Source organism: Capsicum annuum, unplaced genomic scaffold (assembly GCF_002878395.1).
Source record: "Capsicum annuum cultivar UCD-10X-F1 unplaced genomic scaffold, UCD10Xv1.1 ctg1000, whole genome shotgun sequence".
Classification (NCBI taxonomy): Eukaryota; Viridiplantae; Streptophyta; class Magnoliopsida; order Solanales; family Solanaceae; genus Capsicum; species Capsicum annuum.
The window spans coordinates 607819-620645 of NW_025814914.1; the positions used below are offsets into that span (position 1 = coordinate 607819).

The 12827-nt window shown below is 33.2% G+C and overlaps 2 protein-coding genes across 2 annotated transcripts in view; one reads left to right on the forward strand and one right to left on the reverse strand.

Moving 5' to 3' along the window:
- Positions 1-2730, reverse strand: part of LOC124890022 (pectinesterase 1-like) — an 8410-nt gene extending 5680 nt beyond the window's left edge. The window contains exons 1-2 of the mRNA XM_047401916.1: positions 2388-2730; positions 1338-1616 (exon numbers count right to left, since the gene is read on the reverse strand). Coding sequence (XP_047257872.1) covers positions 1338-1616; positions 2388-2606 — 498 coding nt within the window. The 5' untranslated portion in view covers positions 2607-2730. The remainder of the gene's footprint in view (positions 1-1337; positions 1617-2387) is intronic.
- A 331-nt stretch (positions 2731-3061) lies between these two features.
- Positions 3062-12624, forward strand: LOC107871096 (pectinesterase 1-like). The gene is made up of 5 exons (XM_016717894.2): positions 3062-3328; positions 4149-4427; positions 10329-10535; positions 11179-11420; positions 12188-12624. Exons 1-5 carry the CDS (start codon positions 3113-3115, stop codon positions 12345-12347), a joined length of 1104 nt encoding a protein of 367 aa, XP_016573380.1. The 5' UTR covers positions 3062-3112; the 3' UTR covers positions 12348-12624.
- The last annotated feature ends 203 nt before the right edge of the window (positions 12625-12827 follow it).

Consider the following 12827-nt stretch of genomic DNA (forward strand, 5'->3'; position numbering starts at 1 on the left):
TATTAACCAAGGGTCAACTGACCCGACCCAACTTGACTCATCATATCCAAATATATCAACTAAATATCTAGTAGGGTTTCTGAAATGAGAAACTAAGAAAATCCCTTTCATCTTCTTCCCTTTCCGCTGCATCTCCATGACTTTCTTTGTCAATGAACAACTTGAGCTGCTGCGTCTTCGGATCATCAATACCATCCCACTGGTGTTGTTGATAACCTCATCTAGTAAGCTTCCTAATTATTTTTCCTTTCTACTTCCTGTCTCTGTGTACCTGTTAACCATTTCTTTGTTCCAACTGAAATCTCCAGTATGTAGGTGAAATCTATCGTTTTGATGCTACAAAAGATGGATTCAGTCCATTGAGAAAAGATACATCCACCTGATAAGAAACCCTCTTTGAATTTGTTGAATCCACCTCCTAATCTTGCATATAACTTGCTCCTCCATTGATAATTAACGAAGGGAGGGAGATTATACAATGCCCGAACCCCCTGACAACTGGTAGATGTAAATTTCCTCAGGTACAAATCTTGAGAATCAGACCTCCGAACCCCCTGATCTACCGAGAGACTAAGATTGATGGTTGTACTCACTAAGATTGAGGAAGATATAGATGTTCTCGAAAAGCTTGAACAAGGTAAAAATATTCTAGGGCATCTGGTAAGCCACATATCCTAGCTATAATTTGTTATAAGTCATATATTTTCTTAAAATTAGTCATTGAATACAGTGAATAGTCTAACACCTATGTAAGTGCAATATTTCTTAAACGAGAAAAACATTCTTGAAGCAAGGGAGTCCCTGACTATATTGATCAAGTAAATCATTTGTTTTATGCAATTTCTGAAGCATTCATATCTTAAAAGAGTTAGGTTGAAAGATTATACAGAGATGGAGTTCTTGAACTATGAATTCCCACTGAAGCCTTTACTTCCACTGAATCCTCTGCTGTCTTTCTTTATCCGACCCATTTCTGTTTCCATTTCCCTCGTCGACCGCCTTCGCTACTTGATCCAGATGGGTTCTATTTTATAAGTATTTTTCTTATTGGTTAAACCGAAAACCGAACCGTTAAGAATCAATAACCGAAAAACCGAAAATCGATAAAAATTATCTTATTGGTTGGTTATTGGTTTTGCATATTTAAAAATCGAAAACCGATAAACCGAACCGATAACATACAAAACCGAACCGAACCGACCGATGCCCACCCCTACTTGACTAGAACAATATATATAAGATGATATTCATTCTAAATCAACTCGTTCTGAATCTTGAAATCATGATAACATTACTTTATTTTTATTTTAATTAGAAATAAAAGAAAGAATACATACCACAAAGTTGATATTAACAGCACTGAAGTATTCAGATTCTACTATCACAGTGGCACTATTGACTGTATTGTATTCTTTTGCAGTTCCATGAAATATAATATTTGGGACATTCTTAGGGTCTCCATATAATGTTATGAAAGGCTTTGTCCTCTCAATTGTGACTTTTTCTGTGTAATTTCCACCTCCAATCCAAATAATTACTCTTCTAGTATTCCCTGCTGGAATGCTATTGATGGCTTCTGTCAGTGTCTTGAAATCGCCACTTCCATCTGTCCTCACCTGTAGTTAGGTAAATTCAGAATTTAGAGTGGTAAATTTTAAATTCTATTAGAATTGACTTTTTTACACATATAATTAATAAATAACTTTGTCTTATTAATAAGATCATCACATATTTAGACATGATATCATAGGAGAAAATTTTTTTGAGTTCAAACCTCACCAACACCCTTTATTAGAGAAAGAATTTTTTCGAGCATGCACGTGAGGCAGATAAGTGTGGTAATAAAGTATATAAAAATTGTTCGGACATAAGGGGCGTGTTGATATATAATTAAATAAATAAAAGTATTACGGATATAGGCTCTCATTTATATACCAGAAAAATACATGATTAAAAATCATATGTGTCAGAGGTTATGGTTTTATGTCCCCCTTTATGTACAAGTTGTTTGTATCGATATACAAAGTAGGGGATAATGTTAAACTCATCACAATAGACGATATAGTTTTGGTGAATGGATCAAACACAAAAAGAAAATAAGAAAAACAAGCAAATATTTTTATTATGAATTAATCTATGAGAAAAAGAAATATGGTTGCGCACTTTAACATGTATATTATTGCACGCACAAGTCCATGATCAAATTTAATCGTCACCTATTATTAAATCAACGTACTTCGTCCTTAAAAATACCAGTTCCGCATGTGGAAGGCATCTTGAAGATTATAATATAAAATAAAACAATAAAATCTAAAATTCTCTCATAATTTAAATATTTAGATAAAACGTTCACAAGTTTCGACACAAATATGTGTAAAAAGAATAACCTTAATAATAGTTTTATTAGCCTCAGCAGCTATAAGGGCAGGATCCAAAGTGTCTTTTCTTGCATCTAATGGCTTAACATTTGCTTCAAACCAACTATTTAATTGTGATTTATCAGCTGGTATTGGGACTAAGTCATCACAAAATACTCCAATAATATTGAAAATAATAATAGTTATAATAATTGTCTCCACAACAAATATAATGTTTTTTCCAGCCATATTTTTTTTTGGTTTCTTGAAATGGAAAGTGGGTTTGGTTTTATTTTCTAAATTTGTTTAACAAGAGAAACTAGAGGTAGCACTCAAATTTGAATAAATAAATAACTTGATTGCGTAAATATATTTTTACACTATCAATATATATATATATATAGAATTAGAACGCAAGTGCTCGTAACCAAATTGTTATAAATTATAACAACCTTAAATAAAAACCATCTATTAACGTAGTACTCGTATTGCCTTCCAATACTTACCTATTAGCAAAACAAACCATGCAAAAAATTTCAAGAATTCAATAATATCCCATCATCCATATGCCCCTTTTTAGTGTTACCACATAGTTATTTTCTCTTTCCTTTATCTCTAAATTATCTCCCACTAATTTTAATTTAATATCTACCTCTAATTCCTCTTTCTTACTCTATAAATATCCACACTTAGTAAATTTGTATAGTAAAAATTAATAAAAACGTCAATTTCAATTCAAGAAATTAATCAAAAAAATGTCTAGACAAAACACAATTTTTGCTATTGAAACTATTGTTTTAACCATTCTTATTTTCATCCCCAGAGTTTTTTCTGATGATTTGGTACCAATTCCAGCTGATAAATCACAATTAAATAGTTGGTTTGATGCCAATGTTAAGCCAATAGATACAAGAAAGGGCACTTTGGACCCTGCCCTTGTAGCTGCTGAGGCTAATAAAACTATCATTAAGGTGACTTTTTACATATATTTTTTTAAATTTCTTTCCTCTTAGCTTATTCATAAATAAAGGGTAAGGTTGCGTACGGACCATCCTCTCCAAATTTTACTTGTAAAATTATACCGCATTGTTGTTGTTGTAGATTATTCATAAACATATTTCATGCTTCCATATTGCATTTTCGTCGATTGTTCCTTTCTGGATAGTTGTTTAGCAAATGGTCAATTCTCTTATTTCTGTTGAAATTTACCAAATTTAAGGTTGCGTTCTACATATTTTTTTTGAGTAAACTAAAAATCTTATGAGAAAATATTAGTCATGATACTTTAGACAACGTACAATCTAATATTTTGCCGGTCCAGGGGCTACATTTGCACGACGAATTTAAAAAAAGTAGGGACAAAATCTAAATAGTGGATTAAAAAATGGTCATTTAACGTAAATCTGTGATAGTTTCATTTTAGTTATTAAAAAAGACAGGCATTTTTATATATTTAAAAAATTAGTTTTAACCTTTCTGCTTTACCTTAATGACATGATTTGATCACTATATAAATGTTAATGTTAAGATAGAAATTTTATTTTTTTTCCTTTCTAAACTTCATGCACATTCAAACATAAACAACAACAAACCCATTGTACTCCCACATGCATTCAAACATCTTCAAGTAAAATAAAACGAAGAGAGAGTACTAGCTCTTTATTGTATTTTTTTTTCCGTATGATATAAATCAATATTTTTGTAAGAGTTTTCAATTTGAGATTAATGCCAACTTTAGTAGAATTTAAATTTACTGATTCTAAATTTTGAATTTACGTTTGAACGTTGAAGGTGAGGGTAGATGGAAGTGGTGATTTCAAGACACTAACAGAAGCCATTAACAGCATCCCAGCAGGGAATACAAGAAGAGTGATTATTTGGATTGGAGGTGGAAATTACACAGAAAAAGTCAAAATTGAAAGGTCAAAACCTTTCATAACATTATATGGAGACCCTAAAAATGTCCCAAATCTTATATTTCATGGAACTGCAAAAGAATATAACACTGTTGAAAGTGCCACATTGATTGTTGAATCTGAATACTTCAGTGCTGTTAATATCAACTTTGTGGTAAGTATTCTTGCTTCATTAGAAGAGAATTCAGGATCTAAAGTCAGCAGATTCATAATGAACATAATTTGAGTTGAGAACAATGAGTGCGCCGAAGATAAGAATTTGTGTTAGATTTCACCATTCTCTGAATGAGATCACAGGCTATGAGAGTTAGCTTGTTAGCAGAAATGAATAATTGGAGAGGAAAGTTTTGATGTATTATTCTGAAAACTGAAACTTTACATCAAAGAGTACATGTATATATACACCTTCTAGTTAGCTAACTAAATCACTCTAACTGCCTAGCTTGACAGCTGTCACCAACTACCTGAATAAAATATCTTTTAACAAACTTCCTAATGCTAATTACACGATGATCCTTGCGCAGCTATGTAATTCCATCTTTAATACTCCCCCTTAAACTATGAGTGCAAAGATATTGTGCACTCCTAGTTTGTATAACAATGTCTGATGCTGTGACTTAGCTAGTCCCTTTGTAAGTATATCTGCAAATTGCTCCTTGGTTGATATATATTTGGTTTCCACTTTCCCTGGTTGTATTTTCTCCCTGATAAAGTGACAATCAAGTTCTATGTGCTTGGTTCTTTTATGAAACACTGGGTTAGCAGCTATTTGCATAGCCGATCTGTTGTCACAATAGATAGTGACAGGAATATCTATATCAACTTTCAATGCTCTAAGTAGTTCTATTATCCAGACCACCTCAGCTATATAGTTTGACATGCTCCTGTATTCTGCCTCAGTTGAGCTCCTTAACACCACCCCTTGCTTCTTTGATTTCCATGAAATTAGAGAATCTCCTAGTTTAACTAGAAAACCAGATACAAATTTTCTTGTGTTTGGGCATGATGCCCAATTAGCATCACAAAATACAGTGAGTTTCTTATATATAAATAGTATGACAAATCCAGCCTATTTTTTACATATCTCACAACCTTTAAAGCAGCATTCCAGTGAGATTTCTTAGGTTGATTTAGAAATTGGCTCAATGTCTAGACAAAAAATGATATATCTGGTCTGGTAATAGTTAGATACAAAGAGTTTACCAATCAACCTCCTATACTTTCCAATATCTGTCAACAGTGGATCATCACTATTTTTGTTAACACATCATCGTATTCTTTGGTGGTAAGCTTTGTGTTAGGATCCAATGGAGTAGATACTGGTTTAGCTGCACTTAAACTAGTTTCTGAAATGATCTCCAATGAGTACTTCCTCTGATGCATAACAATGCCCTTCTCTGATCTAGAAAACTCAATGCCCAAGAAATATCTAAGTTCTCCCAAATCTTTGATCTTAAAGATCTTGTGAAGAACTACTTTAGTATTATTGATGCTAGTAAGATCATTCCCTGTGATTTAAATATCATCCACATAGACTAAAAGTATAATAAGAGCTGATCCAACCTTTTTAGTAAATAGTGAATAGTCCAACTGACTTTGAATAAAACCAAGGTTGATCAGTGCTGTAGTGAGTTTCACATTCCATTCTCTAGGGGCTTGTTTCAATCCATAAAGAGATTTGATGAGCCTGCACACTGGTTTCTCCCTCTGCTCAGCAAATCTTGTTGGAGCTTGAAATTCAGGAGGTAACTCCATATACACCTCATCATGGAGATCACCTTGAAGAAAGGCATTTGAGACATCTATTTGATGTACATGCCAATTGTTATCTGCAACAATTGCAAGGACTGACCTCACTGTAACTATCTTTAATACAAGAGAGAAGGTTTTCTGGTAGTCAAGACCTTCTTTCTGACTGAAACCTTTTACCACAAGTCTGGCTTTAAATCTCTCAATTGAACCATTATTGTTGTACTTGATTTTAAAGATTCACTTACAACCAACAACAGATCTACCAGCAAGTAAAGAAATAATTCTCCAGGTGTTATTTTCTTCTAGAGCTGAAATCTCAACCTTCATGGTAGATATCTATCTACGATCTAAACAAGCTGCCTTATAAGAAGTTGGTTTAATCTCATTTGATGTTATTGCAATAAAGGATTGATAGGCAGGAGAGAGATGTGCATAAGAAATAAACTCATCAATAGAGTAAGGTTTTGTGGAATGATCTGAGGCAATGACATAGTCCTTTTGCCAAATAGGTGGTCTTCTATCCCTTTGGGACTATCTAGTAGGAAGAACCATATCAAGAATGATGGGTGGAACAACTTGAGGAGCTGGAACCTGAGGTAATGATGGAGAAATCTCATCTGTCACTGGAGTAAGGATTGGTGGATCTTGAGGTATAAACATATTATCATCAGATTCAAAAGTAGAGAATAGGTGCCAAGAGGTAGAAAATGGTTGAGAGAAAGGGAACACATGTTCTCTGAAGATGACATCCCGACTGATAAAGAAACATTTATCTAGCAAATTATATAAGATGTATCCTTTGAAGGACTGACTATAGCCCATATGAACTGCTGGCACACCCCCTGGTTGAAACTTATCACCTCTAGGAATGGATGTTGTAAAACAAAGACAACTAATGACTCTGAGATATTAGAAAGAAGGCTTGACTTTGTGAAATACCTCATAGGGAGATAGACCTTTCAACACAGGAGAGGGTAATCTATTTATGATATAGGCAGCAGTTAAGACACAGTGTCTCCAAAATCTGAGAGGAATATGACCCTGAAATCTAGTTGCTCTAGCCACCTCCAATATGTGTCTATGCTTTCTTTCAGCAACTCTATTCTGTTGTGGAGTATGAATACAGGTTCTTTGATGGACAATCTCTAAGGACTTAAACAATTTACTATATTCATGATTTACAAATTCTGTACCGTTGTCTATTCTAATGATATGAACACAAGCTCCAAACTGAGTTTTGATCAAGATAAGAAAATCTTGAAGAACAACAAGAACATCACTTTTCAATTTGATTAGAAAAAGCCATAATATTCTGGAATAGTCATCAACAAGAGTGACAAAAAGTCTATTTCCATCATGAGTTGGAATTCTACATGGACCCCAAACATCAACATGAAGAAGTAGAAATGGACAAGTGAATCTAGAAGTACTAGAAGGAAATGAAAGTCTAGATTGTTTAGCTAGTGCACACACTGTACAATTATGAATATCTTGTATACTAAATTTAGAGGAAACAGGAAATAGATGAGACAACACAAAAGTGAAAGTGTGACAAAGTCTTTGGTGCCAAATCGTGAGTGGGACTGAGGTAGGATCAATAATATTTCGAACATGTAAAGACTTTGATGTAGTGAAAGGGCCTCTATTGGGAGCTTGAACAGGTAGAAGGTAGAGATCTTTATGCTCTTTACCAATCCCCTTCACCTGTCCACTGTAGAGGTCCTGTAAAATAAAGAAATTAGGAAAGAATAATAACCAACAATGTAAGGCTCTGGTTAGTTGAGAAACTGACAGAAGGTTAAATTTAAAATTAGGGATAAGTAGAACATTATGGAGGGTGGTATCCAAAGAGATGGAACAAGATCCAGTGTGTGTGGCATCAGTAAAAGTACCATTAGGCAATTGCACCTTATTTTGTGAGGGTGCAGTGTTCTTTAGGTTGGTAAGTATATGAGAGTGAGGTGTCATGTGGTTTTTGGCACCAGTGTCCACAATTCACTCAGTTGAGCTATGATCAACCATAAGTGCAGCAACAGAATTACCTATAGAATTCACCTGTGGTGCTGAGTCTGACAGCTTTGCATCTTTGTGAAGAAGATGTAGAATTTGATTGTATTGTTCTTTAGTAAAGCCTCCACCTGTACCTAAACCATACGAGCCATCTTTCTCACAGTCAGCTAAAGTATTATCACTTTCTTTAGAACCAGTGCTAGTACTGCATTCATCGCTTTCAAGTTTGCGACCAAACCTAGAAGTCCATTTCCCTTTATTAAATTTGGAATTTCTCCCATTACTCCCAAATTGATCATGAGTGTCAGCTCTGTGGTAGTGAGGAATGGAGGAAGAAGAGTGTGTGACTGCATTATGAGCAGTGTGAAAGTTACCTTGAGAGTGTCCAGGATGAGTCATATTTCCACCTTCTTCCTAAACCTTGAATCATTACGATAACCGACCAATTTATAACACACATCTCTTGTGTGACCTTTCATCTTGTAATAGTCACAAAAAGAATTATAATATCTATTTTACCTCTGTGCAGACACATTTCAAAGTGATAGCAAAGCAGTAATTTTATTAGTTTCAGTAGGCAATGTGTTTGACGAAATGCTTCTTTGATTTCCCTCTCAATTAACATAGAATACGCTCTATTGACAGAAGGAACAGGAATCATCATCAAAATTTGACCTCGAGCTTGCTCATATGAGTCATTAAGCCCTATTAGAAATTGAAAGAGCTTGAGAAGAAGCATAAAATCAACATAATCATGAGATTTCGGACAATCACAGCTAGGAACTGGTGCAATACTATCAAATTCCACCCATTTTTCTCTCAATTTAGAGAAATACACAGAGATAGTATCAGTACCTTAATGAATAGTTGCGATCTCTTTGTGCAGCTGAAAAACATGAAAACCGTTAATTTTATCAAACCGCTCCTTACGATTATTCCACACAACAGTAGAATAGGATGAGTAAACAATGCTGCTTAGGAGTTCCTTGTAGACACAGTTTGTTATCCATGAGAGAACAATCGCATTGCACCTTTCCCAGAGAGTTGCTAAATTTGAACCATAGTTTTTCTTTTTGTATGTTCCATCGATGAATCCAAGTTTGTTTCGACCTAGAATTGAAATTCGCATCGCACGACTCCACACAGAGTAATTCTCAGATCCAGTAAGTTGTAGAGAAATCAAAACAACACCATAATTATCACTTGGGCTAAAAAACAGAGGATGATTGGGGCATAGATTTTCAAGAAGTGTTGTCGACTGCCATTGCTAGGGCTCTCAATTTCGAAGCTTGTGAAATATGAAACAGAATCAATGAATCACCAAAGGTGATCGTGTGGCTCTGATACCATGTTAGATTTCACCATTGTTAGGCTCTGAATGAGATCACAGGCTATAAGAGTTAGCTTGTTAGCAAAAATGAATAAGTAGAGAGGAAAGTTTTGATGTATTATTCTGAAAACTGAAACTTTACATCAAAGAGTACATGTATATATACACCTTCTAGTTAGCTAACTAAATTACTCTAACTGCCTAACTTGACAGCTATCACCAAATACCTAAATAAAATATCTTCTAACAAACTTCCTAATGCTAATTACACGATGATCCTTGAGCAGCTATGTAATTCCATCTTCAATAATTTGAGAAGATAAAAGTGTGTTTTCTGATCTCTAATAGATTATATTTTTAGATAAGATTATCACATTAGAACATGTAGGGGTCCTAGGTTCAAGTCTCTGACCTATTATAAAAAAATAAAACATGTTGGGTCCGTACATAAAATATAATTATTTTGGTATGTGGGAGAGTGAGATTTAATTAAGAAAATAAAATTTTGTTCTATCCAGTTTAAACTCTTAAATAAGATAGTAATGTGATTCAAGAAGTTGGACCCACCACCCCATCCCACCCTAAAAGGGATAGACAATTTGCTAAAGCAAAAGGTGCTATTACGAAATTGGTTATCAAAGAGGAAAAAATCGGCCATATTAAAATTACTTTCTAAGAAATATAGTTTAATATCTAAAACTGTTCAACAATAATCGAACAAGTGGAAGATATTGGTTTGAAGCAGAAAATTTTGAGTAGAACAAAATTTAAACCTTGACTAGCTAAGCATGTTAGAATAAGAAGAATAGTTATAAACCCTATAGACCATCCCTATAGAGCCCCAATTGGTAGGAAAAAAAAAAAAATTCCTTGATTCGTTAGGTCTTCCAATATCAATAGTTTTTTTTTGGGCATAATGTTAAGTCTAATATATTTGATTCTTTATATAATTTTTGTGATTAGAATTCTGCACCACGACCAGATGGGAAAAGGGAATTGGCCCAAGCAGCAGCACTGAGGACAGGAGGAGATAAAGCATCATTGTATAACTGTAAAATGTTTGGATTTCAAGATACATTTTGTGATGATAGTGGCAAACATTTCTTTAAAGATTGTTATATTGAAGGCACTGTTGATTTCATCTTTGGCAATGGCAAATCCTTATATCTGGTAAACGAAAAATCAATTCTTTTTAATCTTTATTCATAATCCTTTTTTAATTGCTTAAGATCGATTCATAATTTAAACTTGATTTTTAGATAAGGATGACAAAATTAGCTCATGCAAATATGACTTGTCCAATTTGTTCAATTCTGAGCGAATGAATGACTCACTCATTTATTTACTCAATCTATTTTGACTCGTACGATTCAGCTCAACCAAAAGTTGGTGCTGATTTGGATTAAATAAATTACTTAAACAAATTCATGAAAATTCCAGACTCCACTTTGTGGTAATGTACTAGATTTGTTGTTGTTAAATTGATCCATGAAAAACTTTTTTTTTTTTCGATATGTTATTTGATCTTAATAATGAAAAGAAAATATTAGTCTTTGATAATTAAACAAACTATAAGAAGACTAAAAAAGAAAATTGGTAACTGAGTTGGGTGTATTGGGATATAACCTTTGTTCAACCTACTTGAGCCAACCTACTTGACCCAACTCATTTCAGCATGAATTAGCTTTGAGCCTATCTTTTATTAAATCAACTTATTTCACCCGTTCAAATTCAACTTAACATAACCTGATCATTTGAAGAACATACTTAATGAAATATTCTTTTATTCTATATTTTTTTTTGGAAAATACAGAACACAGAGTTACATGTAATTCCAGGGGATCCAATGGCAATGATAACAGCACATGCAAGGGGTGAAGCAAATGTAGATAGTGGATATTCATTTGTGCATTGTATGGTTACTGGTACTGGAAAAACTGCATACTTGGGAAGGGCATGGAAGCCTTTCTCTAGAGTTGTTTTTTCATATACTGATATGACTGATGTTGTTCACCCTGAAGGATGGTCTGATAATGGAAAACCCGAAAACGACAAGTAAGTCACTATCAACATATAAAATTAAATTAAATTTATTTTTTTATTGTTGGATTTTCTTGCATTCAGCAAGTATAGACTACAAAATGAAATATATATATAAAAATTAGTTATCAATATCATTGTTAATCTGTAACTAAATTGCTCTTACATACCTTTTTCTTTTTGGATAGTATGTACATGTCGATAAATAGAATCTTTGACGAACTTTATATTTAAGCTACAAAATTTATCTAGTGTCACCAACTCTTCTTTTTTCAGTACTATATATGACAAACAAATTAAAAAAAAGTTTGTAAGTGTAATATCTGTTACTAAATTGCTCTTACATACCTTTTTCTTTTTGGATAGTATGTACATGTCGATAAATAGAATCTTTGACGAACTTTATATTTAAGCTACAAAATTTATCTAGTGTCACCAACTCTTCTTTTTTCAGTACTATATATGACAAACAAATTAAAAAAAAGTTTGTAAGTGTAATATGCTCATATTGGTATTTCGGCCTCTATCTAAATTTATGTGATGTGTGTTTTATTTTAATATGTTCTACAAAAATAATATATTTTCATATTTAAAAATACTTTAATTTAAAACTTCTATGTTATTCTTAATAAAACAGTTGTATTCACATAAATATCTATTATTTATTTTAGATCATGAATAAAAAAAACTCTTTTGCTTTCAAATTCCATACTCAATATAAGTGCATCTATTTTTTTTTTAATACTATCAACACATAAAATGTAAATTATTATTATTTACAGATCAATATATTACGGGGAATATAACTGCAAAGGAGCAGGAGCAGCAATGGATCATAGAGTTGGATATGTGAAGAAATTAAGTGATGCAGAGGCAAAGCCTTTTATTTCCCTTGCCTATATTGAAGGCTCCAAGTGGCTCCTTCCTCCTGTGGCACTTTAAATTTTTGAAAACTAAAAGCACATATAATTAATGGTCCTAGCAATTTTTTGAGTTTATTTTCTTAATTTCTCAATTTTTGATGTAGCCCATCCCAATTAATATGGGATTGTGGTATAGTTTTGTTGTTTTCAATTTTTGGACCGGGCAGAGGCAGCTGATCTTGACTAGTTTGAGATAGAGATTTAGTTATTATTTTTATTCTTTGATGTAATTTTTTCAACTATCACGTAAAGAAAGTCAAGGTTTAGAAGTAAAGATAAAGTTCAACTGTTTTACATTTCTTTCTCCTCGTTGTGAAGTTATACCGTGAACACTGTTAGAACAATAATGATAATTATACAAGAAATTTAAAATAAAATTTGCTTGGCTTAGAGGCATGATAATACGCTTCTTGAAGATAGTTGGAGTTTCTCCCACGAGCAAACGGAAGAACAAGTGACAACTCTATCTTCGGGATTCAACTAAGCCACAAAACAAGTA

Bases quoted from the DNA above. Each gene is read 5' to 3' on its own strand.
- LOC107871096 (XM_016717894.2), top strand. From the start codon at position 3,113: ATGTCTAGACAAAACACAATTTTTGCTATTGAAACTATTGTTTTAACC. The intron at 3,329-4,148 runs GTGACTTTTTAC...TGAACGTTGAAG, and splicing joins CTAATAAAACTATCATTAAG to GTGAGGGTAGATGGAAGTGG. The intron at 11,421-12,187 runs GTAAGTCACTAT...TATTATTTACAG, and splicing joins GGAAAACCCGAAAACGACAA to ATCAATATATTACGGGGAAT.